Source organism: Orbicella franksi, chromosome 3 (assembly GCF_964199315.1).
Source record: "Orbicella franksi chromosome 3, jaOrbFran1.1, whole genome shotgun sequence".
Classification (NCBI taxonomy): Eukaryota; Metazoa; Cnidaria; class Anthozoa; order Scleractinia; family Merulinidae; genus Orbicella; species Orbicella franksi.
The window spans coordinates 22,437,501-22,465,000 of record NC_138147.1 but is presented as its reverse complement, the minus strand read 5'-3'; the positions used below and the strand labels follow the sequence as shown (position 1 = coordinate 22,465,000).

The 27,500-nt window shown below is 38.0% G+C and overlaps 2 protein-coding genes and 1 long non-coding RNA gene across 4 annotated transcripts in view; all 3 read right to left on the bottom strand.

The window, feature by feature from the left end:
* The window catches only part of LOC145482674 (endothelin-converting enzyme homolog), a 237,657-nt gene extending 232,736 nt beyond the window's left edge, over positions 1-4,921 (bottom strand). The window contains exon 1 of the mRNA XM_081461309.1: positions 4,599-4,921. Coding sequence (XP_081317435.1) covers positions 4,599-4,878 — 280 coding nt within the window. The 5' untranslated portion in view covers positions 4,879-4,921. The remainder of the gene's footprint in view (positions 1-4,598) is intronic.
* LOC145482721 (uncharacterized) overlaps positions 1-27,500 on the bottom strand; it is a 96,440-nt gene that overhangs the window by 64,031 nt on the left and 4,909 nt on the right. The gene's annotated exons all lie outside the window — the stretch shown is intronic.
* LOC145482755 (uncharacterized) lies at positions 10,038-13,707 on the bottom strand. The gene is made up of 2 exons (XR_014048810.1): positions 13,356-13,707; positions 10,038-10,520 (listed from the first exon to the last, which is right to left on the bottom strand). It is a non-coding gene; the product is annotated as an uncharacterized LOC145482755 (long non-coding RNA).

Sequence of the window (27,500 nt, the reverse complement as noted above, 5' to 3'; positions counted from 1 at the left end):
TCTTCACTGTAACCTTTCCTCTGTTCGTGGGTCACTTAAGAAACTTGCTCAACCATGTAGCCATTAATAAATAACTTCAAATCACTACTGCATTTGAACGATTGATATTGTTATTAAGGTTCACGCAGAGTTTATACAAGAGACTATGGTCATAAGTCTCTTGGTTTATAAAAGTCTTAGAATCTTCTTAAAACGTGCAACCACTTATTATATTTCACATTACTGTTGTTACGAATAATAAATGTTAATTGTGTCACTACTCCTGCTTTCTTGAACAATTATTGCCCCATCAAGAGTTAAATTTTGATCACCTCTTTTAAGCAGTCACCTGGCTATTTGCAGTGAGCGACCGCTCACAGAGGTTTGACTGGATCAATTTTTGTAGACACCTATGGAAAAGGCAAAAAATTCGAAAAATACTTGATATACGGCAAAATATGACGTTACGCAGGTAAGGCTACTGTCAGGTTCATCTTTAGTGACTCGTAACATGAATTGAAAAGAGAAGTGTTAACACAGGAATGCGTCACCAAATCGATTTATAGTCGTGAGCAGTCGAGAACGAAAAGACTAATCCCATTCAAGAAAAACAGAGTGAGGAACAGTCGGGACAAATAAATTCAAGAACGAAAAGACTACGACGAATCGACGAAACCCTGTGGTCTCAACCATGAGCTTTATTTGTCAAACCCAAGTGTTCGTGGATGGTGAATTGAGACAATTTAGTGAGTGATCATGAAGCTTTTCTTTTGTAGCCTTTTGATGAATTTCCTTTAAATAAGTCTCTCAATATGTCACAATTTTCCAAGTACGATTCAGTCTGGCCGAGTGAAAGGCTTTACAAGATGGTTTCAAGTGTTCGATCAATACCGTCGGCGCCAACAAAATGTCAACCATGCTTTCATTAATACATTAAAGGAATACCTTTAAGGCTTTGAGTCTCTTTTGGGGGGAATTGCGCCCAGTTTGGAGCCCAGAGCATGTTAGTTTCGGTTACACAATATTGAACTGTTCGTCAATTCATTTAGAAACTATTGACTGACGACGTTTGTTACAGTGACAATGATAATGTTAGCTTTGAACCGTCTCATTCTCCTTGGTTTCTCTTCATAGCATTTTTATTTTTTATGTGAACAGAGCTAACTGAAAGGTCTGTTTCAGAAGTTTGTGTTGAATACAATTGTTATGTGACATGTATAGTTCATGATAGTTATGAGGTGTTTATGTACTCACATTAGTTCCAGTTACACAATAATGAGCTGTTGTAGTTTGCTTGCTTTATGCTGATAGATTTGATAGAACAACTGTTTTTCGTTTTGGTAAAAAAATAAAAAGTTGACACTGGTTAAAAATATATAGTGGACGTTTCGGCTACTACTGTTGCCTTCTTCAGCAAAGATAAAAATGGAAATGTCTAACGGCGTCCTGCTTGGTATATGTATACAATGTGTGAAAAAACTAAATCACGCCTCGAAGAAGTGTAATAATAGTCTCTAGGCTATTCTTAATGACTCTAAAAATTCTTTATGTTATTGTAAATGTTTGGTAGCGCTATGTGTTCGTTTATAGCGTTCCTATCCCGCATGGAATGCCAAGCTTCAAGGATTAGTCTTTGTCGCCACGCCAATGACGTGTCAACAATTTCAACACTCTCCAAATCTATTTGGTGATTGTGAAGCATATGGTGTTGGCCAACAAAGCGTTTTTATCCAATGTGGCTATGGCCTTTGCGTGTTTTTTTACTCGTGTTTTTAGTGCGTAATGTCTGACCAACATAAACACAATCACAGTCTTTACATTTGATCTTGTACACGATTCCTCTGGCAGCCTCTTTCTCGATCTTGTCGTTTTGGCTTTTCAAGTATGGTCGAGATGGTGCGAATAGGCTTATGGGTAAACTTGATGTTGAAACCTTGGAGAACGTTTGCAACTCCCTCGGAGAACCCTTTGGCGTAGGGCAGGATAACCAAGCCGTGCTGATCGGTCTCATTCATTTCTTGTTGTCTATTCAGTTGGCGGCCATTATGAATGAAATTAGCAGGGTAGTTATTAGCGGCGAGGGCTTTGGCTACTCGTTTAGTTTCCCGTGATACTTCCTCCTCGGTGGAAGGAATGTTCTTTGCGCGATCCATGAGGGTGCGTACGACCGAGTGTTTACTGCTGGGGATGGTGGTGCGATTTGAAATCAAGGTAACGGTCGGTGTTAGTAGCTTTCCTGTAGACAGATACGGTGAGTAGAGCCATCTTCTTGTCTGGTTGTTTTGCTGTCAAGAAAGGCAATGGAGCCTTCTGATTCTATCTCGATTGTAAATTCGATTTGAGGGTTGATGGAATTGATATGTGAGTGGAATTCGTCTGCGTGCTCCCATTTTACACACATATGGCTGTCATCTACGTATCTAAAGCACCATTTGGGAGGGATAGGGGCCGATGAGAGAGCCTTTTTTCTTCGACATGTTCCATGACGAGATTGGCTAGGATGCATGGCGCTGACTGGGGATCCCATCGGACAACCGAAAATTTGTTGGAAATGGATCCCTTGGAATACAAAGAAATTGTTGTCGAGGACGAACTGTAGAAGTTTCATGATATTTTGGATAGACAAGTTGTTTCTCTCTGGTAGTGATTGGTCAAAGTCCAGTCTCTCTTTAACAACTTCGACGGCTAGGTGGGTCGGAATACAAGTAAACAGTGACACTCCTACTGAGGGACAAATAGAGACAGAAAACCTCACCGAAAGAAAAATACAAAACTGAAAAAAGAATTGTCGATAATCCTGTTTGCTCTTTTTTTGAGACTTTTAGAACTAGGTGCGATTTTCAGGCTTATAACTGTACTGTTTTGAATAGCTGTGCTATTTTGTGAGGTAACTCTCCACTGTACCTTTCATTGTGTTTAAGTCATAAATTAAGGTTACACTGTTCTGTTGCATAGCAACAAACTTGACCCACTTTTTACCATCAATTACATCTATCTTAAAAACTAAGCCGGTGACCCCATATTTTTTTATAAAAATATTTTTATTACACACAGGAGAAGAAACAGGGAAAATTAGAAAAAATTCTGTGGAGGAAATTTTGCTTAAATTAAAAAAAAAAAATGGAAAGTTACTTTAACTTCCCACAGGGTCAATTGTTCAGTTAGCTAGGCATTTTCATCCCAGGGTAGTTGGTAGATTCCAGGAAGAGGAAACAGGCAGCAAAATAGGTGTGGTGTGTAGCATGGTGTTCACATTGTGAATTGCATGAAACACGTAGGGAAAGTCAGCCGCACGAATTTTTTTCGGAAATATTCCTTGCACGATATATCTGTTAATGTGAATTTGCCTAAATAGAAAGAACAAAAATAGCTTTGAGCAGAACCCGGCAAGAGACTATGTTCTAGATCATAGTCTCTTTCCTGAAAATTATATTTTTGAACAAATTAAGTCAAATGGAGTAAGGATGTCCTTGTAGGTCATGTTTACGCCGTCACCTACAAATGTAATGTCGTGACACGAGATTTGAATTAAAACAACTGTTGTATATTGTTTTAACAGTTTTCACCGGTTGGTAATTCCTTTTTATCTCTTATCCCAGAACAATAACCGTCCACCCCAACTCCATGCTTGCTTACAGCCTTTTTAAAACATGGACATATTTAAACTCAATCTTAGTAAAGCCTGTCTTTGAGGATCCCCTGGACTAAATATTAGGAAGCCTTAAGTGGTGTACTGGAGATTTTCGTTTCTCCTCATCTGTGAGTGAAAAATGCTAACAGTAGTTGTTTGACAATACCGACCGCGGATTGTGTCAAGAGGTTATCAACTTCTGCTTACTATCCTTTGCAAGATAGGTTAGTAAGTAGCCTACTGCACATGGCAAAAGAACGCAGAATGTGCTTCATTATGATTGGCTGCATGTTAGAAATCTTGCTTACTTCAAGTACAAATACGATATCCTATAATTTACCAACATTTCTAGGTGGTATTACTTGAACATCGTTTGGCTTTTGTCGTCTTGTTTAAAATGATTTGAATGTGTTAGGATGCAACGCAATACAATGTAAATGGTCGTTGATAGCGGTCCTTCGGTAATTTGTCCACTACATTTATAGTATTTTATGAAATCTGGTTTTCTGGAGCATTTTCCCAATAAAAGTCGACTTTTAAAAAGATTAGTCGTGACACATTATAATGTTTCAATTAAACGTGACCACACTATTAATTAAGTTAGTACTTGATCCGCGAGAAAAAATTTTCACTCGTTCTATAAACTAACCAAATCATTCCGTTTTTTGTAAACAGATGAATTGTTTCACATACACAGATGATGAGAAAAACTGTTCACGAGCACGGGAATATGATACACTGAACTATGCACCCAAAGCTCTTTTCACCAATTGACCACAACCATGTTTTTAGAGGAGGCAATTTTTTTCTTCAAATTACTCCTAGCAACTGAGAAAGGTTCTCATTTTTAAAACAAAAGTCTTTCGAAGTTTACCATGTAAACTTAGACGAATCGTTATGAGCTGTGTGCCTATTATCACAAACCCATAATACTCGTGTAACAAGCGAAACCACATTATCGATTTAAAAATCAGAACTTTCTACTTACTGGAGGAAGCGAGGACACACTGGGCACTGGTACATGGCAGAGTTCCATTTTCATTCGTGTCTGAGTTGTTTTTGCGCATTTTTTCTATCGCCAACAGAGCTATTAGCACAATACAAGCCAAGACAAGTATAACTATCAGAAATGCAAGTACTGCAGTGTTACAGTTTTTCTTTCGCATCCGTTTACCACTGGGCGTTATTTGGACCTCAGCGTTGTTTACAGTCGTTCCATCTAAATGCGTCTCTTCTTGCTTTGTTAAGCGAAATCGTGAGTCTGTCATTGTCCTCTCAATTTGTCGCTGTAAATTTTGTTATGATCCACAGAGTGTACTGGAAATGTACTGCCTTCGTGTGGTGGCGAAGCGACGTTTAGAAGTGATAAGGAGTGTGTGGATACAAGAGGGAACACCACAGCAAAACAATATGCTGTATTTCGCAGCTGAAAATGTTTTAATTAGCCATTATAGATATTCTAATTTACCACATGCTTTGTTTGTGGCTTCGGAGCAAAAATGGCCTAATAAAGCGAGGAAATGATTTAATTTATGGTCGACTGACTAGTTGAATCCACCTGTTCTAAGCGGCAAATGTAATAAAAAATGATTTCGATTATCACTTAAGCTACTTAAAATTGTTCAATAGGCAAGCCGCCATTCAACTATCCGCTGGTGATGGATTAAGTCTCTTCACTTGGCCGCGACGCACAGATGTTCTTTGGAAGGTTGAGATTCTGCAGTGTTTTTCAGTAGTCTTTGAGACGTTGAAAACCTATTGTTCAAGTATATAATACCTGCCAGTTGGGTGGTGGTGTAAAGTTAACACCTCAAAATGCCTCATTGTTTGGCATTCTAGTTTCATTGTTTTTAATAGCGATTGTGTGGATTTTTCTTTTCAGACTGATGCTTGTTACTTAGTATTTCACACCATGCTCTCGACGTGATAAAGCCCCTTATTTTACGCCGTTTGCTGTGACGTCGCAAAGTCGAATCTAACTGACCAAAAGTATTTTGGGAGCGGAATAACCGTCTATAACTTGTTTGATTGTGCAAGATAGCTACTGCAGTCGCGATCATACGACATACTAACAAGTACGTATTCCAAAAGAAAAATTATGGGAATAAAAAATGAAAAAATCTTATCAAATCTTATCCTAAACGACCGTTACAGTCTACCAGAAAATATCGAGGTATAAGATTGACATGTAACACCAGAACTGAAATGCAAACGACCTTTCAGAACCTGACGAGACATTTCCCTTAGAATACCTGAGCCTCTTCCATGAACTCGTTTAAAACGGACAGATCAAATGTGTGTTGCGTCCGACATAACGCTGTCTCTGCCGAAAATGAATGTCCCTGTCAGAAATGTTTCCATCACCTAACCCATCTCTCCAATTCTTGTGGAAACAAAGAAGAATAATTGCCTACGTTCTCGACTGTTCCAAATCCAGAGAACCGCCAAGGCCGAAAATTACAGATTCCTGGGCTTCTTACCAAAGCTTTAAGCATTATGAAAGCATATTAAAAGAACGGCAAACGGCCACTGGGCATACAGAGGGCTGAGTCCTGTTTATTAATTGGCCTGTGTTCAGTCCTGGCGAGTCCTGTGTTGTGTAAAATGATGTTAACGTTTTACGCCGAAAAACAGAGAGAATAAAATAAATGGATCATTGGGTATTCCTGCAAATGAAAAGCAAAAAATGTCAAAATTAACAGAAATTGAGTAATCCATATCTAACAAGAGGCATCAAACTGGGTGATAAAAGATTAATAATTATCTCCTTTTTGTCCAAGAAATAGTGCATGTTTCAGAGCGTGGCTTTCGGCACGTAATTTCCGTTGTCAACAAAATAAACCGCCTGGTTGCAAAAAAATTAAGACAAAATCCGAGAGAAAATCGAGCAATTTCAGGTTTTAGTGGACAAAAATCTGGTACCAGAATAATTTTAAGTATTTTACAGTCATTTTTTTTTTACATGTTCTTAAAGCTAAATACACAAATAATTGCATAAAATAACACCGAAAACAATTTCCCATGGGAACATGAGAAAATAAATTTCAAAGTTCAGAGACCTTGTGCAAGCACAGGCAAAATTTCGTCATCAGTTTCATTTCACCAGTACTTCGAAGTGTTTCATCCAGGTGATCTGGTGACGTCATTGCGTAAGACTGGAGAGAAAATTTTATTGCCGTATCCCATAAGGCAGCCCGCGCGTAGTCGTGAGTTTGCATTTGAATGATGGCGGTCACTGCCGGAGCGAGTGTTGATGCTTTTCAGAATTATTTTGTCTTGTCTTATACCGCGCTTGGAACTCGGAATTGTGCTGTAAATATGAGAAGTATTGATTTGGACAGTTGGGAAGTCTCTTTCGACGGTGAATCTTTTCTACACTTGGATGGAAGCGATTTGAGTACTTCAATCGCACAACATGCAGCGCTGGCCGCATCGCATTGTAAGCTTGAAAATCACTTTGGTGTTTTACTTCAATTTGCTTTTAATAGTGTACTTTCTATACAGTATTAAAGGTACTGTATTCCACCGATCTCTAGTTTGCTTTTATTTAGTCATTCATTTTATTATTATCGTTTGTCGGCCACAGCACTAGTTCGGTCGACCATTCGATCAAACGCTCTCCAACTCAGTAAAGAAAAAAAATTAATAATCTGAATGGCACACGCCAAGAATATCTAGAAAAGATTGGCCTGACCTTTAATAAATTTGGAGAGGTAGTTGTGGGCTATGTTGACATTGAGAATTACATTACACTATTTCTAAGTCAGTCAGGTGTACAGAGTGCAGTTACAACACCAACCAACAGCATCATGACGGTTTCCCATGGCTGAAATGGTCACGCCATTTCACAGGGGAGAAAAGTGTCGGAGAAAAAATCATTGAGCCTTGTAATTTACTGAGCACAGTGTAACAGTTGCTCTTTGGTTGGGAAATGTTGACTATGACACTGTCAAAAATGCGCAGGGGCAGTTTATGAACAGCTTACACAACTTCAAACAATCAAGCATGCACTAACCCATTGACGCCTGAATGAAATTGCCCGCGACCCACCCCTAAACCATATGCGGAGTAACCACAGAAACAACATCAGGTTTCAAGACATCGTTTATTTAAAGTTCAATAAATGAAGGGTCGAAATATTAAAAAATATTAACAAAAAGAACTCAACCTGATGTACAAAACTGGTGAGAAAACAAGAAATTATATTATTTCCTTACCGCACGACAAAATGTCCCACAGAAGCAGAGAAAATTGACTTTGCGAAAATGAGTTAATTATTGACTTTGGGGGACAAAACGAAACCAAATACAACCGAATTTCATTCTTGTAGCGGCTAACATTTGAGAAAACAACGAAAAATAAAAGCGAAGAACTCTTGTAAAATCAATCTGAAAACAAGAAATCGAGTGATTTCTTCGCCGCGCGACGAAATATGACGTCGCTGGAAAGAAAGATGAAAGTCGTAAATCAAAAAGACTACAAAAACAAGCCAATTATTTTGAGATCAGTCGTATTTCAACTGTGTTAGTTAGTGGCCATTTTGGTTCTTTTCCCAGCGGTTCTGTACACTGGAAAAGTTGAAAATTTACAGAGTATGTAAATAACATGTAATTAACATGTAAATAATCAAAAAGAGACTGTAAAGATTAATTTACATGATTTTTCCCCTTTTACATGTTTTGGAGGTTTCATGTAAAAAACATGTAAATATTTCAAGTGAAACATGTAAATGATGAAGAAAACACTGTAAATGTTTCAAAGCAAAGAGCTAAGATCATGTAAATAACATGTAAACTGTTGCTGCAAATACTGTAAATAGCTTGTAAATTTCTTGTGATTCAACCTGGAAACCCGTAAATAACATGTAAATTTAATACAGGGAGGCTGCCATAATACTGTAAATAACATGTAAATAAAAAGGGGAGGCTGTAAACAACATGTAAATAAAAAAAGGGAGGCTGTAAATAACGTGGAAAATGAAGAGGAGTCTGTAAATAACGTGTAAATCAAAAAAGGGAGCCTGTAAATAACATGTAAATCGAGAAAGGGAGCATGTAAATAACGTGTAAATCGAAAAAGGGAGTCTGTAAATAACATGGAAATCGAAAAAGGAGCCCATAAAGAACATGTAAATCGAAAAAGGGAGCCTGTAAATAACATGTAACTCGTAAAAGGGAGCCTGTAAATAACATGTAAATGGAAAAAGGGAGCCTGTAAATAACATGTAAATCGAAAAAGGGAGCCTGTAAATAACATGTAAATCGAAAAAGGGAGCCTGTAAATAACATGTAAATCGAAAAAGGGAGTCTGTAAATAACTTGCAAGTCGAAAAAGGGAGCCTGTAAATAGCATGTAAATGGAAAAAGAGAGCCTGTAAATAACATGGAAATCGAAAAAGGGAACCTGCAAATAACATGGAAATTGAAAAGGGGAGCCTGTAAATAACCTGTAAATTGAAAAAGAGAGCCTGCAAATAACATGTAAGTCGAAAAAGGGAGCCTGTACATAACATGTAAATCGAAAAAGGGAGCCTGTAAATAACCTGTAAATTGAAAAAGGGAGCCTGCAAATAACCTGTAAATTGAAAGAGGGAGCCTGTAAATAACATGTAAATCAACTCCTGATCGAGTGGTCAGGGTTCAAGCCCTAGGCGGGTACATTCTGTTGTGTTGTTGGGCAACACACTTTACTCTCATTACCTCTCCACCCAGGTGTATAAGTAGGTACCAGCGAATTTAATGGTGGGGTAACCATGCAATGGACTGGCATCTCATCCAGGGGGAGTAGAAATAGTCCTAGTCGCTTCCTGCTAGAGAAAGCAGGATAAGCTCCAGTCTGTTGGGCCACGTGGCTCATATGCAGACTTTACCTTTACCTTATTATGAAAATTACTGCAATGTACATTGTAAGTGTGAAATATTGATCAACTTTTTTCATAGAGTGAATTGTTCTTTTGAAATAACAGAAAATAGGGAGAAAAAACATTTACCACAAGATAGAGATTGACATTTTAAATTCATCATAAAAACATTCACGCCAAAGGAATACTACATTGCATAACATAAAACAAGGCTTCTGACATCTTTTAGGCTATGTTTACAAAGTCACAGTTTCCTTCTTTTTCCAAAACTGTATGGAATCCAAACAGGACAAACATTTTGGACCCCAGACAAAACATTCACTGTACACAATATTCAAAATTTTACTTTTTCTTTTTGTGATAGAAAAAAACTGTACTGTAAAAAAAAAAAAAATTCATAGGGACCTGTCGAAATTGAAAGGCCTATCTAGTACCATAGTTCCCATAACACATCATAAGTTAATAAATTATTGTTCTGGTACTACATGTATGTAAACATAGCCTTTGCTTTTTATGATGAAATCTCATAGCTGCTGTATTGAACAATACGTATCAACCTGGCAATCTAAGATATTCAAATTTAATGCTAATTCACTAACACAGGTACAGTGTAGGTGATACTTCAAAGCATTGAAAATAATGTTTAAAGTGGTTGAATTTATGCCACAAAGTGTTGAAGGTCACCATGTTAGACTGTAATGCACCAGGGGCCCATTTCTCGAAGGTCCCAAAAAGTTTTCGCACCCAGAAAGCCATACCAAAATCTGAAATCTTATGCTTACAGAGCTGTTTTATTCGCTTATTCTCAATATGAACAGAGGTTTCCTTCACACAAGAAGTTTCAGGCATATACAGCTCTTAGTTTTTAGACACAGCTCAATTAAAGATGGCTTTGTGGGCCCGAAAAGTTTCCAGGGCCTTCAAGAAATGGACCTTGGACCCCTTATAGAGTCATAGGTACTGTAGACTTCTCAGTGGCTGATTTTTTCCTGATCAAGCATCAATGCCAAGGAGTATGCGTGTATTGACCACTCTCAATTTTACTTCATCCTACAAGTAACATAAAACATTTCATTAAATAAGATAAGTTATGTCTGAGTATGAATCAGCAAATTCTGTGTATGATATCAATCAGCGAATTTTACACTGGAGTTATTTTGTTTCTTATCATTACAATTTATACTGTGACATTTGAAATTGGACTGTAGCCGGTCATGTTGACCGGCCAAAGTAATTTTAGCTCAGTCGTCTCATTTCTGACTGGTCAAGATATTTACAAAAAAGTCAAGTACATGTAATGTGAGCTAAATTAAACCCACAAATATAGTTTGTTTGTTCCAGTCACTGCTAGACCGTTTAAAGATTGGCTTAATATTTTTCTGAACAGATTTAACCCCAGTCACTTGAATGGCATTCCTATCGATCTTGAATGCATGACAAACAGCAAGCGAATGGTCTTTAGCCGTTCAAACAGATACATGTATGCATTGGTGTATGTTTTCATTAGAAGTCATAATAAAAAAGAGATAAAAACTCTCAGATTTACAGTTGGGGATTTGATTGTTTATTCAAGAATGAACAACGTGACCGTCTCAACATGACATGACTGGTCAACATGACCAGCGAGTCACCATTCTGGCCAGACATTGCCCATTGACCGACCATTATTTTGAGCCCTGAATATTCATCAATCAAACATATCTTACATCTACATCTGTAGCTACTGTGTGACAAAAAATTTGCATCTCTGATTGGAAGGCACTGAATGTCAGAGGATGTAGAAGAACTAAACTCAAAATCTGTGGCAGTAACTATTCAATGTTCACTATCTCCTATATTGTAATATTCATGCACAACAAAAATGTAAATCAAACTCCTATCAAACAATGTTTAAATAATAAGTCAAGTTATTTGCAGGCACAATTTGATTGTTTCTTATGTTTACTTATGCTCTGTTGGTGGACAAAGGTACAGATGATGTCATAAAAGTTTGTTTTTGTTTCTTTGATATGTATTACGAAGCAGACAGATTCTATGTTGTCATGCATCTGTTCAGTAATAGATCACAGAAGACATCAAAATGTGGTAAAAACATCAGTGACACACGCCTGAAAAATTCAGATTCTGTGACACACTCTGGTAATGGCTTATGTGACTATTTTTTTGTTTTTACCACATTTTGATGTTATCTGTGATGTACTCAAGGCAGGAAAAAACCCAGGTCTGATTTCCTCAGCCAAGTAAATTTTGCTCTTGGGCAAGCGAAAATAGAAGTTCAGTGGTCCAGTGGGCAAGTGAAATTACAATGTAGTGTCGGTAGTCTTGTAAGTCTGACTAAAAATGCCAGCTTGATAAATGATAATTTCCAGTCATTCCATTTCAAAACTTAAGACCTAAAGATTAGTTAATTATTAGGTTGAAAGCAAGAATTAGTTTGGAATCCGAGTGTACTTCATTCGCATTTGTCCTCTGATTTCCTTACTGGCCACCACACTGGCAAGTAATATTTAAGTGGGGCAAGTGAAAACTGAAATTGACTGGCCCACTGGGCAAGTGACTTACAATTTTCTTTTCTGCCCTGCTACAGATGCATGACACATGAAACCTACATGTATTTGGTAAGAGCCCAATTTCGTACAAGTAAAATGTACAGCTGTGACAGGGCTCTAAAGTGCTGTCTGGTCATCCCAGGGTAAGGCAATCGATTGAAATCAATCCATAAATTGATATAAATCAATAAATTGAAATTAATGTAAGTGTTGTCAGTGCTATCGATCAATTGAAAGAAATTCATACTACATGCTAGAAAAGTTTCAAGTTATCAGTTTGATTTTACCAAATTTATCAGTCATTAGAGAATCAATTGAAAGTTGGTCTCTCTTTGTTAGTTCACCTAAACTGTAGAAAAATTGTGTCCCTCAACACAATGTTTGATTGTAACTTTTTTATGTAGATTTCAAAGGCACTACCAAAACCCCCAAAACATAGTCCCTGATACATGTATGCCAGCAAAATATTCTGTTTACGAGATACAACGTTATGTTTTTATGCAATTGTATTCATGATTTCATATTTCACTTTAAATCTTTTGTTCATTTCTTTCTTATTAAATGTTGCTTAAAAGATAAGTTAGTATCAGCAAAATTGATAATGCTTATTGAAAATTTGATCACAATCGATGACTCATGACGAATCCTTTTATTGATTTCTGATATCATTGACTAATTTCTATTGATTGTTATGAAATAATGGATTGACTATACTGTGTCATCCAAGACAAGTAGATTTTCCTGCCTGGGCAAGTTACTCTTCCTTTTTTTCAAGTCCTGTGTAGTTTTCATGACAGTTTGAGGTACATGTATACCTCTTTATAAAGTATCATAGTGTTTTTTTTGTGAAAGAAAATACCACAACATTTAACTTTCTACAGTATCAGCACCAGTGGGTGCAATGTCCATGTACAGTTGTGTATAACAGCATGTTGTAACTTGCATGTAGGTACAACTGTAGACACTTAAGTAACTTCAGAATACTTACTCTAGCATAAGAGAAATTTCTCTGCTGAAGATGGCACATTACATTTTAGCTTACTAGCATTCACATCAGAGGGCAACATAACCTTACAAGAGCATGCATCAGAAAGAATCATGAGGTGCATATACGCCAATAACAAATGTCGCATGCTCATGCTCAGTTATCGAGAACAGATAATAACAGATAATAAAGCTCTTTATGCACGGAAGGTAAACATCACCAAAGTCGATTCCACAAGCAATGTAACTTCTCCTTGATAATGACACATTCACAACCAAAGGCAAAACGAAATGTATACGTATCTTGACGTTACTTTACTCTGCTCGTTCAATTTATGCAAAACTTGCTTACCTGTTGTTTTTGTTGCCTGTAATCGCTATCTTCAACTTCTGGGTAACGGTAAACTTTGCCTTGAAACCGTGCACGGTGACGAAGCGAAGGTAGAGTGGATTTTGGCCCGCTAAAACAGAGCTCGAGTTCGATGCAAGTTCCAACGAACTGCCAAACATGGCGGGAGAACCGAGAGAACCTGGTACCTAACATGAAGACCGCTGATTCCTGCTTGTTGGAGATCGGGCACTCACAAGGCTGGTATGCTCTTATAAAGGGACTGAGATAACAGTGATGGCAATGAAAGCACAAAACGGTAGAAATCACCAAAAAAAACAAAACAAAACAAAACAAAACAAAACAAAAAAAACAAAGAAACAGTGAACATGCAAGGGCAGACTTAGTCGGTATTAATCTTACTTGTAGAATGTTCATGTTTCGGAATATTTAACGCTCTAAATCGATGATATTTCGTTCATTCTCAACGGTTCAGGGGCACAACTGTGACCTCGAACTTTCGCGATATGAGAAGTTTAATGTTTGTTGTTTTCGGATTGTTAAAAATGTAAGAATACCGAAAAAAAGTCAGTTATCATTTTCGGAAAGGCGATAAGACCTAACGTTTTCTGGAAATGGACAAAAAAGCCCTAATAAGTTCGAGAATACTCAAGCTCCTCTAGAATAACCGAACAGATAAATTTTTTTTTTGCGCAACCTGAAATTAACCTACAGAGCTTTGAAAGTACACCAGATAGCCTAAAACAGCGTTGAAAAGCATTCGAGAGGAAACGGTCGTTGGGTGTCCCTTATGGTTCCCTGCCTAACCTAACTCCGCGTCAGTTCAAACTCGGTCACCAGGGCTCTTTCCGTCTTGAACTCACACAACACGTGACGCTTTCATGGTCCTTCATGAATAAATACGTACGTGTCCGAGAATTAATTTTTCTCTTTTCTAGAGACGTAAGTTGGGACGCCTGCATGTGCAGTAACAATTCTAGTTTTATTTTGTCGTTGTGGATGCGCGGAAAGTTCACAAGAAGACAGCTTAATTAGTGCGGTGTCGCACCCGTGCAACTTCTAGGTTTTCCATTTACATGGTTTTTACATGTTTCTTACAGGTTCCCTTTCTTTCATTTACATTGTTTTTACATGTTTCTTACAGGCCCCCTTTTTTCATTTACAGGATTTTTACATGTTTCTTACAGTCCCCCTTTTTTCATTTACATGCTTTTTACATGTTTCTTGCAAGCCCCCTTTTTTCATCTACATGGTTTTTACATGTTTCTTACAGTCCCCCTTTTTTCATTTACATGGTTTTTACATGTTTCTTACAGGCCCTCTTTTTTCATTTACATGGTTTTTACATGTTTCTTACAGCCCCCCTTTTTTCATTTACATGCTTTTTACATGTTTCTTACAGGCCCCCTTTTTTCATTTACATGGTTTTTACAGGGTTACAAACATAACATTTCCAGACTTTTTACAGCATTCGCTTGAATTATTTACACGTTCCTCACATGGTTTGGCAAAGCAATTTACATGTTTTTTACAAAGGTAGATACTGTAAAAGTGCGTAAAATATTTTACAGGTTTTTACATGTTCTTCAAATGATCATTGTCGACAAAGACAATGTAAATAATTATTTACAGAACATTTACATGCTGTACTAAACGCTGTAAATTTCCTGTAATTTTATTTTACAAAACCCTAACATGTAAATTGTAATTTACAAAGAATGTAAATCAAGATTTACATACTGTAAATTAAAATTGACATGTCCATGTAAATTTTCAACTTTTCCAGTGGTAGTAGCTTAATAAGACGCGGAAATATCTGAACGAAGCGAATAAACAAAATAAACAAAGCGCCTGGAGGTCGCCGTATATGCAGAAATCCAGCGTGCAACTTGAAGTTACTGTTGACTTTTAAAACCTAAAATTCCCAAATACAGGGAACCAAATGAAGGAAATGCGAAAGGAAGGTCAATAACAATAGATTTTCATTCACGCTGAGGCGAAGAAACATATTTAAAAGCAAAAAATTGTTCAAAATTTTGCACACGTGCTTCGCTGCATGACCACATGTTAAAATTATTCTTTACGCTAACGCAAAAGCTTGAGTTTTTACCGACCGCTTTTCCAGACATTTTAACGCCTGTGGCTTTACCAATCGTTCCAAAAGTTGAATTCAACTTCGAAGTAATAATGTTCATTACCATTTTTGTTTCTTAAGTCCGAAAAGCTGCTTTAAATCTGCGATCTGAAAGCGCCCTGATCTTCATGTTTTCGCGGCGGTTGTTAGGAAGAAAACCTTCTTCACCAGAAAGTTCTATGGACTCTGTACCACTTGATCCTCTATACTGAGGTCACCTAAACATTGATATGTATTTTTCCTTTCTATTTTAAAGCCCAAAGCAGTAATTTATCCCTGTTAGGAGTGAAAACAAGACCTTGGAAGTTTTTAGATTTGTCCCGCAAACGCGCCATGATTACCTGCACTTTTCGAGCGCACGATTTTAAGAAGAAAAACCGTCTTTCTAGACAGCAAGCGGCGGAAAATGGGTGGAGAAAACTTTACAAGTAGTAGGACGCAAAAAACCTCATAGAATAAAACTATTGTTGGCCTGTGGAAGAGAGCCTGGAACAACGAAGCTGCGAGAAATGTGCTATTGTTTACGATCTCTGCGACGACACCAATGAGAATCCGGAGGTAAGATATCCGATTGTACAAGATCCATCTTTAGTTCGAGCAGCACAGATGGCTTCTTTGCGTCTTCTGTACACACTTTGTTCAACCAACAAAGCTGAATACGCCATCAAAATGTATGGAGCAATGGAAAGAAGGTTCAACCACCTCTTGCGGGAGAGAACATGTCATGTGCCCACGCAGAAGGCCCACAAGCCAACTCACTGACTTTGTTGGTCTATATGATCGAGTACTGAACTTTTCTTAGTTTAAAAATCTTGAAGAATACTCGGTAGTAGAGTTATATTCCACTCACAACCAAAGCATGATGAGAAAAAAAAGCCTTCCGACTGAAAACTGCCATGTTTATCCTCACAGCGCTATCGATGTGTCGATGTACTACACGTCGAAGGTCAGGACAAGCTCTACTAGGCGCGCAAAGAATTCTGTGCGGCTTTAAAAATAATTTCTCCTTGAAGATGATTGGTTAATTATTTACGGTCAGATCACCTGGATACGAAGTTCGATTCGTTTTCGACGTTTGGTGTTGCTAGAAATGATTTTTTTTTAGAAGATATTTGAAACAGTCGTACAGAAGTTTGCAATATGATGTAACTAATCTTGGTACTAGGTTTTTGTCCACTTGTTACGCGAACTTCTGGTGGATTCCGTCAAAAGCATCTGTCCAGCTATTTTTATTCTTTATTTTATTTTACAGGGGGATGGGAGGGGGCTTTTATTCGAGGGGAGGCGCTTATTGGCCGTTAGGAGGGGCGCTTTTTCGAAAGGGGAGCACATTTGAGGGGAGGCGCTAATTCGAGGATTTACGGTGCGCACGCACGTCCTGATGGGCCACTGGGTACGAAGGCAGACTTGACGCATGTATATTTTAGAAAACCATTTCAGTGTTCGGTAAACGTCAACGACCTGTAAAACGCATGCACCAAGCAGCTGAATGAAATTTATTTTTGTACTAGAACGCCGCTGCAAAAACGCAACCTTTCAGGGAAGTTACTATATACTATTAAACGCTTTGAAGACGTTTAGAAGTTCCTCAGTTAAAGCCTTCAGTGAAGATCCTTTTATATGAACCACGCTTAGCGCCACTGAAGCTTGGTGAGCTTCTCTCAGCTGACTATTGCACTGAGGCCTGGAGCACAAGAAGCGACAGAAGCTTAGCTGTACTAACTGTGTATAACTTTGGTGGTTATAGCTGATTTAAGACCCTTGCTGGATGCGAACAACTGATGTAGTCAGTTGTTCTTGCGAAATCATCAAATGTTCTCGTTCGTCTCTTGAGTGGTAACCGTCGATTCTTTGAGCTGATGCACTTCGGTTCATCGGGACTCTTTTTCACCAAAGTCGTCTTAGAGCTAGAGCTGTACATGCCTTGTGGTGAGTTTTCCTTCGTTTTTCTCATAATAGTGTAGATTATGATAGGCAGGCGATCGATCGAAAGGCAAAACTATCCGTTCCTTTTGATTTCTTTCGGTCGGTTTTCCACTTCTCCATTACGTTCTTTTAGTGTTCTGAGTTCTTTTAGTGTTTTACATCTTCGCTCATTTTCCTTGGTTCTTCAATAAATTTATCCTCAACTTCTCCAAAGCAAACGAGACGCCATTGTTGTAAAACAATGGCAAAACAGCCTGAGTGCCCTGAGAGCAAGAAACCTTGATATATATATACATAGAAAGGGAAAGTAAGGAAGAAAACCCTCTGTCTCGGCTGTAGGCTCGATTTCCGCCGCTCTCTCGGTGGGCTCCTTTCCCGAACAGCGGCTGGTAATCGAGCCTATCTCGGCCCATGAAAATTGATTAATTTTACCCTCTATGTTAGTAGGTATAAGTATTAAATCGTATCAATGCGAGTGATGTTTGAAAATTCTCTATAAATTGTACAATCGGTCGGAAAAACAGCAGAGTAACAGCAATTTTTAATCAAAGGAAACTATTCGAGTGTTGCATTAGGAAAAGGCTGTACACAGGCGGCCCAAGCTCACAGTGTTAAGGGTTATCTTTTTTTTTTCACTTTTATGCGAACATTCAGCGTAACGTGACATATGGCATATTACATAACGACGGATTTGACTACGCGACTTGCACCATATGGAAGTATTGTGTTACAACGGTTTGAATTTATAAAGGTTTGTATGGCAACGCAACGGGTTTCCTTGAGAAGTCTATTATTCTTATATTTTGTGAATAAAATCTACTTACCCTGTTGCTGTGTTGTATTCTTTGTTGTTTGCCAGCTCCTCAGGCCGATCTAACGCGATTTCGGCGACTTATCGTTTCCACTACTAAAAGAAAGGACGTACGCGCGTACCACAAATCCTCGAATTAGCGCCTCCCCTCAAATATACTCCCCTTTCGAATAAGCGCCCCTCCTAACGGCCAATAAGCGCCTCCCCTCGAATTAGCGCCCCTTCACTTCGAATAAAAGCCCCCTCCCCTCCCCCTGTAAAAAAAAATGTATTGCAATTATGCATGGTTTTGACATTCACAATTTTAAGACAATCAGCTTGAGAAATATGCCAATATCTTGCACAATTTTACTTTAGTGGGACACGGATATTACGAGGGATCCACTGTAATTGGCTAGGCTGTAGTGGTCTCCCTGCCTAATAATAAAAAAAATTTATGTATATAGGTATTTTAATTAGTTAGGCAAAGTTCAATATATAAATAAAAGATATTGCAAACATGAACAATATGATTTTAGCTAGCTGGTAAATGGGAATAGAGAGAAAAGTATTCTGCAAATATTATAGGAATCATTTCAAACAGTTTTCAACATCCTTCCCAGAAAAGGCTACTTGAAAAAATTTGGCTGCTACATCTTGTACCAAAAAAGTTCAATTTTGTTTTTTAATTTGAACCCAAAGTGAAGAGGATGTTTTTATTTACAGTTATATAAGTTCTCTCCATGTAACTATGCCCAGGAGGAGGGAGAAGGGACCTGACCAAGTTTTACACAAGGAGGCTCTGCCCCAGGGTCAATATACTTTCCCTTTTGTATAGTGTTTTTTCCTGAAAAGGTTACCCTTTCGTATACATGTAGCTTCAAGCTTGAAACCCACATATCTACAGTATTTCTCTTTTCGTGGATAAATTAGCAATGAAAGTTTAAAATCCCTGTCTTTTTGTCATCAGTCCCGCCTGATAAAAAGTGCACCTTGAGTCAACTATTGGAATCCCCTTAGCTTGATGCAATACAAATTAAAAAGGGTGTTGTAATGTACACAATGAAATAACAATAGTTTTCTTTCTTGGAAACGGAAATCACATTACTTTATTCCTATCTTAGCAATTGTTTGTGTTCATTTCACTGGCAATGTAGATATATTCAAAACGATTGTTGACAGATACAATCAATATCTATTTCAAGTTTTTATTCCAGTTGTTTTATTCCAGTTGTTTAATGTATTGATTATTCATGAATTTTTGGCTGCCGGGTATCTAGTTTTTTCAAAACCGTGCCCGTGAGTCGAGGTTTTTATAGTATGCCGAAGCTAAGAGAATTCGACCACAACAAAACGAAAACATTATTTAGAATCGCTTCGCACTTCTGAACAAATATCGAATACTCTCACAGGGTTTCAACTTCAATTTTTGTAGAAATTATTCTGAGAGTTGACACCGGAGTCAGAGTACAAATTTTTTCTAAGTGTCGAAACATCGAGATTTTCTAGTATGCCCAAGCTCGAAAATTTCCTCAACCACAAAGCCAAAAATATAATTGAAATCGCTTGGCATTTCTAAACAAAGATCTACAGTTCTAAGACGGATTATTTAGGTTTTCGGGCGGAACTTCTAGAATAATTTCAGACTGCCGGCTATGCAGTATTTTTTAAAAATTTTCCCGGCTGCCGGGTATCTAGACACAATTTATTTGAAAATACAAAATAATTAAATAACGGGTTTCGAATTTAAGATACGAGCACCGCCAGATTTTCAATGTGCACATAAAAAAATACAATATAGAAACAGGCTACCTTAGGCTTACCTTGGACTCTACAAGGAGAGAAAGCGAGTAGAAATCATCAAATTCTGTACCCATGAAAAATGTTTTGAGCTATAAACGTCTAGTAAACACGATCTCACTTCCTGACTTTGACTTGTATCTGACTTTGACCTCGCAGGCCGCGCTGTTGTGACCGATACATAACCACAGTCATAAATACCTCTCTCAGCCTTCATCTACGTGTGAGCGAAAGCCCTGGGCAAAATACTACATATTTACAAAAGCGAAACACAAGAACCAAAATAACCGCTCTCAACTTTGGAGGTCTTCGAGAAACTCGAACCCAGGTTCTCTCGGCCAAAAGTTTACTTCTAAGTGAGTGACACATTTGCATATTTTGCCCGACAATAATAGTCGTTTCTACGCTTCGCGTATCCACGACTAAAAAGGAAATAACATTTATCAATTTACAAAACATGTTTCGAATGCTCGACGGTTGTACATTTGAATTTTCACTGTATACATGACTAATTACGCCACAAAATTTACGTCAACAATTTGAATATTGGAATACACTGGGAACAAAGGACTACGCGCGCCAACAGTAGTTGAAAAAGAATAAAAACATTAAATAATATAAACAAAAAGAATTAAAAAGAAAGAGACAAATCTAAGTGCCTCAGCTGTTGGTTTGGAGTTGGAATTTCCCACTTGCAGTCATTAGGGACTTGCCGTACGCGTGACTCATGTATAATGTATGCATAAGATTCGGCACATATGCAGTGTGACTTCTGAATCAAAGTCGAACTTTTGCCCTACTATTCGACTGGCGCAATCAGATAAAACGGCTACTTCTACCCATAATCCCATGTACAAATATGTCGATCGTAACTGATTTAGACGATCTAAATCCAACAGCCTGAAATGTCGAAATGTCCCCAAGTAATTTCAGGAAAATAAAAGAAAAAAAAAACATACTTTTTAAGCAATAGACCACTTTTTCTATGGGTTTACTGTACTGGCGCAATAAACCAAGCGGGATGTTGGGAGAACACGAGAAAAGCTTGTAAATCACCAGCCGTTCTCCCAACCCATACAAAGAGTGGTCTATTGCTTTTATGAAATAACTATGGAAAAGTCTGTCAATGAGAGGAAAATGTATTGTGCTTTCATGATCAAGTTGCTTATTCTCATCAAATTCATGAAATGACGAGACAAACCAAACACTTGTATAACTTGATTCCTATCTTCTCCTAAAATATGGAAAAATCTAATAATTCTTCCCGAGATGATACAAACTGGTCTATATCAACTTTTCGAGGTTAATAATGTATTGCGGGAATTTTAGAGAGAATTTTCTAAGGATTTCACGACAATAAAATTCAGCACAAGCTTTCTTAGTAAACTTTTCTGGAACCGAAAGCCATATAAAAATGAGTTTACCAGAGGACCAGGCAGGGGTGGTACATGCCATCTCTCCTTTTTAAATGAAACTTTGCCAGATTGAACGTACTACCCCTCTCTAAAGAGGGGTCTAAAAGACAAAGTTGGCCGGCTTTGTGATTTTTTCCTTAGAAGTTAGACCACCCCCCCTTTTTTTGCCCAAAATCCCAAAAATGTCACTAAAATTAGCATTAAATTTAGACACCATTCCTGCTAACAGAATACATCGAATTTTATTGGTATCTCACACAAATAAAGATTAGACCAATCTTAGTTTACACCAGGAGTTTCAATTCATTTGAAGTGATAGGTGCCAATCAAGAACTGTCATTTTCTACCCATGTCACGCAACATTTAGCAATGAGGCAAATTAGCTCAAATTCTGACTCAAACATTGCTTAAATCCAACTTTCTTTTTCAAAACTAATGCCACCACAGTTTAGAGTCACCCTTGGCCTGATGAAATCAAGAATAAAATTTTTGGCGTCTGTTAGTTTTTGGTAACAAAAGCTCTTCAAACAACGTGACAAGAGACTAGTTTTAGCAAAGAGACAAGGGCAAAATCTAAAAATATTAGATATTATAGAATCAGTTTACCGATGATATTTCTATGTTAATGTCATTAACAAAGTCTTCGAATTCTATTTAGGGCAGTGGAAGCTCAATTAATGCAAAACTCTTTGCATAATCCCTTAGCCCTCGATGTACAAGTGGGGAGGGGGGAGTGGATGCCATCCCCCCAAAAAGGTTTTTCAAAATTTTGAAATGACGATTTACTCTGATTTAAGGGGCTGAAACTTTCAGTAGCTGTTCATTCATCCTTCATGGAAATTTTAATATGTCAACTGTGTCAACTGTGTGTCCATCATTTTTGACGTTTCCATGGTAACCGCTAGTTTCATGTAGGTTTGGCCAAAATCGACTTTTTGACATAACTCTAGATTTTTTCAGTTTTCGTCATCAAATTCCAGAAATTCACCAAATTGTACGTTTCAGAAGCATTCTGGCTTGATTTTGTATCAATTTCCGTTATTTCTGGACTTTTTAAGAAAAAAGTAAAATCCAAGATGGCAAATCCAAGATGGCGGGTCAAATGACGTCATTTGACATCATATGACGTCATAACCAACAAATATAATATCATTTTGTAGAAAAAGCTCAAGGCTATCTAATTAATGTAAATTTATTTCGTTATACCTTAACAGAATAAAAACCCAAGGGGGTTCCATGCACTTCCCCTTTGTACCACGGCAGGGGTACAAGTTAGCTTGTACATCCGAGGGTTAAAATAACAGTGCAAAACACCTAAATTCTGTTCGTACAACCTAAATATGGGAGCGAATGGCCATGATATTTAAGTTATAAAACATTGACTAGATGAGATGAGAGATGAGAGTTTTCCTGGGCATATTTTGCTTTTTAGATTACTCTTGAAACCCTACTCAATCATTACGAACGGGACACATGCTTGCTCTTGCAATTGATTATTGTCAACTCTTACTTTACACTCGACACACAAACTCATCAATCCTGAGAAGTATTTTTCCCTGAAATTATTATTTACCCCCATCTATTAACTCGAGCTCACCCAATGAATATCCATGTCATGCTGATCGAGTTAAAAAACACCTTGGTTTTTTTTCGACTTTGCTGCATTAGGCAGGCAAGTAAGTCTTAATTGGTATAAAAATAAATACTGGGGGAACAAGAGCCAAAAAAGACCTTGGTCAGCAGTAAACAATATCACCAAGTGATAATTAATCGTTTGTTGGAAATATCTTTTATATAACTACCTGTAAAGTAAACATGCACGTTCTTGTAAATATGCCCAGAGAAGTCAGAGAACTCTTCAATTGTAGGTCAGTGTATTTATAATTACTTTACACAGATCAGTTTAATTGAGAATGAATGAAACCTGATCTAGTCACGTGATGTAGCTTAGAACACTGCGCAAGGGATTTCTCTCTCTATTTATAGTTGTGCACACTCCAATGTTAGAAATGGCTTCGAGTTTTTGTTCAATTGTAACTTTTTTGAAAGAAAAGCGTGACAATGCCGGATGTTACCTTTGTTCTTATCTCATCCTCTCACTTCCCAACCACAGAGAGTGCAAAGACATTAAGATCGTCAGATATGATTCACTGATCCGCAGGCTGGAAAGGATGTCTGTGACAAATGAATTGCTACAGTGAAGAGCCATGTACGTCGTAGCATAAATGAAGGGCACTACACCAAAAGTGCTTGTGATATGACTGAGGGCTGGCTTAGATTCCTATGGTGCCAGGCATCAATAATATTGTTAAGACTCAAGAGACAAGACAGATTATGGAGTACACAATGTCTGGGATCCTGTCTCTAAATATTTTAGCTTCAAGTGAAGAGGTTTGAGAGTATGGAAAGCTTATGATGTGGGTCCTGGTAAACGTTTTACGCCTGCACATGAGGGATGGATTTGGAAGACCTCAAGGGCCTACAGACTTATGCGTAGAGCAGCCCTTAAATACACTGCAAGAGAGACTGCTACTTTTCGCAGAAGTGTGGCAGCTCTCGTAAGTTTGTAATTCTCTTCATCGTTAGCAGCTATTATTTTTTTAGGGCTAGGGGCATTGTTTCTGTTGTTTGTTCTATTGTTCTCTCAAAGGGTATCAAGGCATTCATGTGAGACCTTACGAAAGCTGCTACATCACCCACTTTTTGAAAAGTGTCAGCTCCAACAGCTTCAGTCTAGAACCTCGATATCTTTTGAAGAAGAGTCCCAAGTTGTCAAATCTAAGAGAGTGTATTCCTCCTACCCTGAGGAGGGACACACAAAGTCACACCAGTCTTTCGCAGTCTGCAGAAACACATGAATGCGGAAAACAGCTTCTGAGGTTAGAGAGGGAAACGGCATATGACAGAATCAAGAGAAAATGGGTTGAAATCCCAAATGTCCTTTAGTGAACATGATCCAGATGAGAAATCTCAAAGGGATGGGTCTGAAAACATCACGAACTGAAGAGGAACCCGCTTTTCCATAAAAGTGAACTCATATCTGAAAAGAACATTCCTGGAAGGTGAGGAGACGGGACGAAAATGAAGTGGATGCGTACAGTAAGATGAGACTCTGCAAGACAGTAGTGGCAGGAAAATGTCCAGTAAATTAAAGACGAGTAGCTTGCTGCCGACCAAATAGCCCCGTACTTCAGCAGGTTGTCTGTGATGTACAGAAGTGGCCGACTAGCCATAGACCAGGCTGATTTGAGTCCTGCTCAAGGTGAAGCAGAAGAAATCTTGACCAGGCTTGCAGTACGAAGACAGTACTACTTGTGCCAGCTACTTTACCATCCACCATGCAGGGTTTCAAGAGTAAGCTAAAAAGCAAAATATGCCCAGGAAAACTCTTATCTAACTAGTCAATGTTTTATAATTTAGATATCAGGCCGTTTATTCCCATATTTAGATTGTACGAATATATTTTAGGTGTTTTGCACTGTTATTTTAACTCTTGGACGTACAAGCTAACTCGTACCCCCACCGTGGTACAACGGGGAAGTGGATGGAACCCCCTTGGGGTTTCAGGTACAGCGTAAAAGTTTACATTGATTAGATAGCCTCGAGATATTTCTACAAAATGATACCATACTTGTTGGTTGTGACGTCATTTGACCCGCCATCTTACATTCGCCATCCGGCTGGATTTTACTTTTTTCCTAAAAAGTCAAGAAATGACACAAACTGATACAAAATCAAGCCAGAATACTTATGAAGTGTAAAAATTGGTGAATTTCTGGAATTTGATGAAGAAAACTAAAAAAGTACAGAATTATGTCAAACAAGTCGTTTTTTGGCGAAACCTACATGAAACTAGCGGTTGCCATGGAAACGTCAAAAATGATGGACATACAATTTGCACAATTGACATATCAAAATTTCCATGAAGGATGAATGAACAGCTACTGAAAGTTTCAGCTCCTTAGAGTAAATCGTCTTTTCAAATTTTGAAAAAACCTTATTGCGGGGATGGTATCCATCCCCCTCCCCACTTGTACATCCGAGGGTTAAGGGATATTACAAAGAGTTTTGTATTCATTAAGCTTCCACTGCCCTAAATAATATTCGAAGACTTTGTTAATGACATTAACATAGAAATAACATCGATACACTGATTCTATAATGTCCAATATTTTTAGATTTTGCCCTTGTCTCTTTGTTAAAACTAGTCTCTTGTCACGTTGTTTGAAGAGCTTTTGTTACCAAAAACTAACAGACGCCAAAAATTTTATTCTTGATTTCATCAGGCCAAGGGCGACTCTAAACTGTGGTGACATTAGTTTTGAAAAAGAAAGTTGGATTTAAGCAATGTTTGAGTCAGAATTTGAGCTAATTTGCCTCATTGCTAAATGTTGCGTGACAGGGGTAGAAAATGACAATTCTTGATTGGCACCTATCACTTCAAATGACTTGAAACTCCTGGTGTAAACTAAGATGGGTCCAATCTTTATTTGTGTGAGATACCAATAAAATTCGATGTATTCTGTAAGCAGGAATGGTGTCTAAATTTAATGCTAATTTTAGTGACATTTTTGGGATTTTGGGCAAAAAAAAGGGGGGGTGGTCTAACTCCTATGGGAAAAATCACAAAGCCGGCCCACTTTGTCTTTTAGAGTTGTTGGGTAGTACGTTCAATCTGGCAAAGTTTCATTTAAAAAGGAGAGATGGCATGTACCACCCCTGCCTGGTCCTCTGGTATACCAGACGCTCTGGTGTACCAGAGGACCAGGCAGACCGAGTTTACGTAAACTCGGTCTTAAATGCTTTCGGTGAACAAAACTTGAACATGAGAACTTTAACAAATCTCTGTTTGTGAAGTCTTACATGCGAAATCCTTCTGTTCCAAAAACGTTAAAGGTAATAGCTTTTCTGACCTTTAATAACGAAGTTTTATCAAACATTGGTATTCATTGGTAGAATAATTTCAGTTCTGGGCCGGGTTGTTCAAAGCCCGATTAAGCTAACCCAGGATTAGCGAGAATTATGATTTCATATTTGTACATTTTCGGTGGCTTTTTCTGTTTATATTGTTTGTTCTTCAGTTTTGAGCTTGAGTAATCTCAAACTACACAAAACATAGGCAGTGAAAAACATTTCTGTAGAGGAAAAATTGTTACTTCGGTTAACTTTTAATCCTGGATAAGTGTTAACCGGCTTTCGAAAAACCCGGCCCTCTTGGGTTTTCGTTTTGCTCGAACGCAAGTTGCTCGATCATGAATTGAACTCTTGAAGAAACATCCGCTCGAAGGAAAGACGGCATCGTGCACAAATGTAGGCTTATATTTCTGACATTTTCCTTTGGGCCTCACTCTTCTGTTCATTTAAGCTTATTTTACCAAATAACGAAAGTGACAGACTGATCATTTTTAAAAGCCATTCATGTGTTCAAGTTTAGCCTTAAACGCGCAACTCGATCATCAAATTTAAAACGAAGTGGAAAGGAAAACGTAACGCACAAACTTGCTATTGAATAAGAGCATCTCAAACAGCTCAAAGCCAGGGGTGTTTGTTCGCTTTTAAGAAATGTCAGGTTGCCGTTCCATATTGTTCTTTTATTTTGCTGAAGAGGCCGTGAAGGACAGAGAGCTCAACCACCAAAAGCTTCAGCCATGTGCAGTTTGTTTTCAATTCTTCGGAAAATTGATCCAAATTTAAGCTTAACCAATTTTTGAGCAACGCTCTTACCGACTGCAATTTTCGTTTGTTGTCAGCTTGATATTTAGGTTAACTGAGCAGTTTGAAATTGTTTGTTTCCCCGAGAAACTATTAACTCCCCGCGATCCAAGAAAATTTTGATGTGTCGCTTTGTCAGATTTTTGAATGAACATTTTCGCGCGGTTTATCGCGCTTTTGACTTCATGTAAGCCGGACGAGATTCAATATATACTATCTCAAAATAAAACGTGCAGTGTGCAACCATGGAGTTATGGATGCACTTGAGAGGTTTGCTAAGCACTCAAGAAGCTAGAGTTGCACTCGGCTATCGCCTCGTGCAACTCTTACGCTTCTTTCGTGCTTAGCAATCTCCCGCATGCATCCATAAC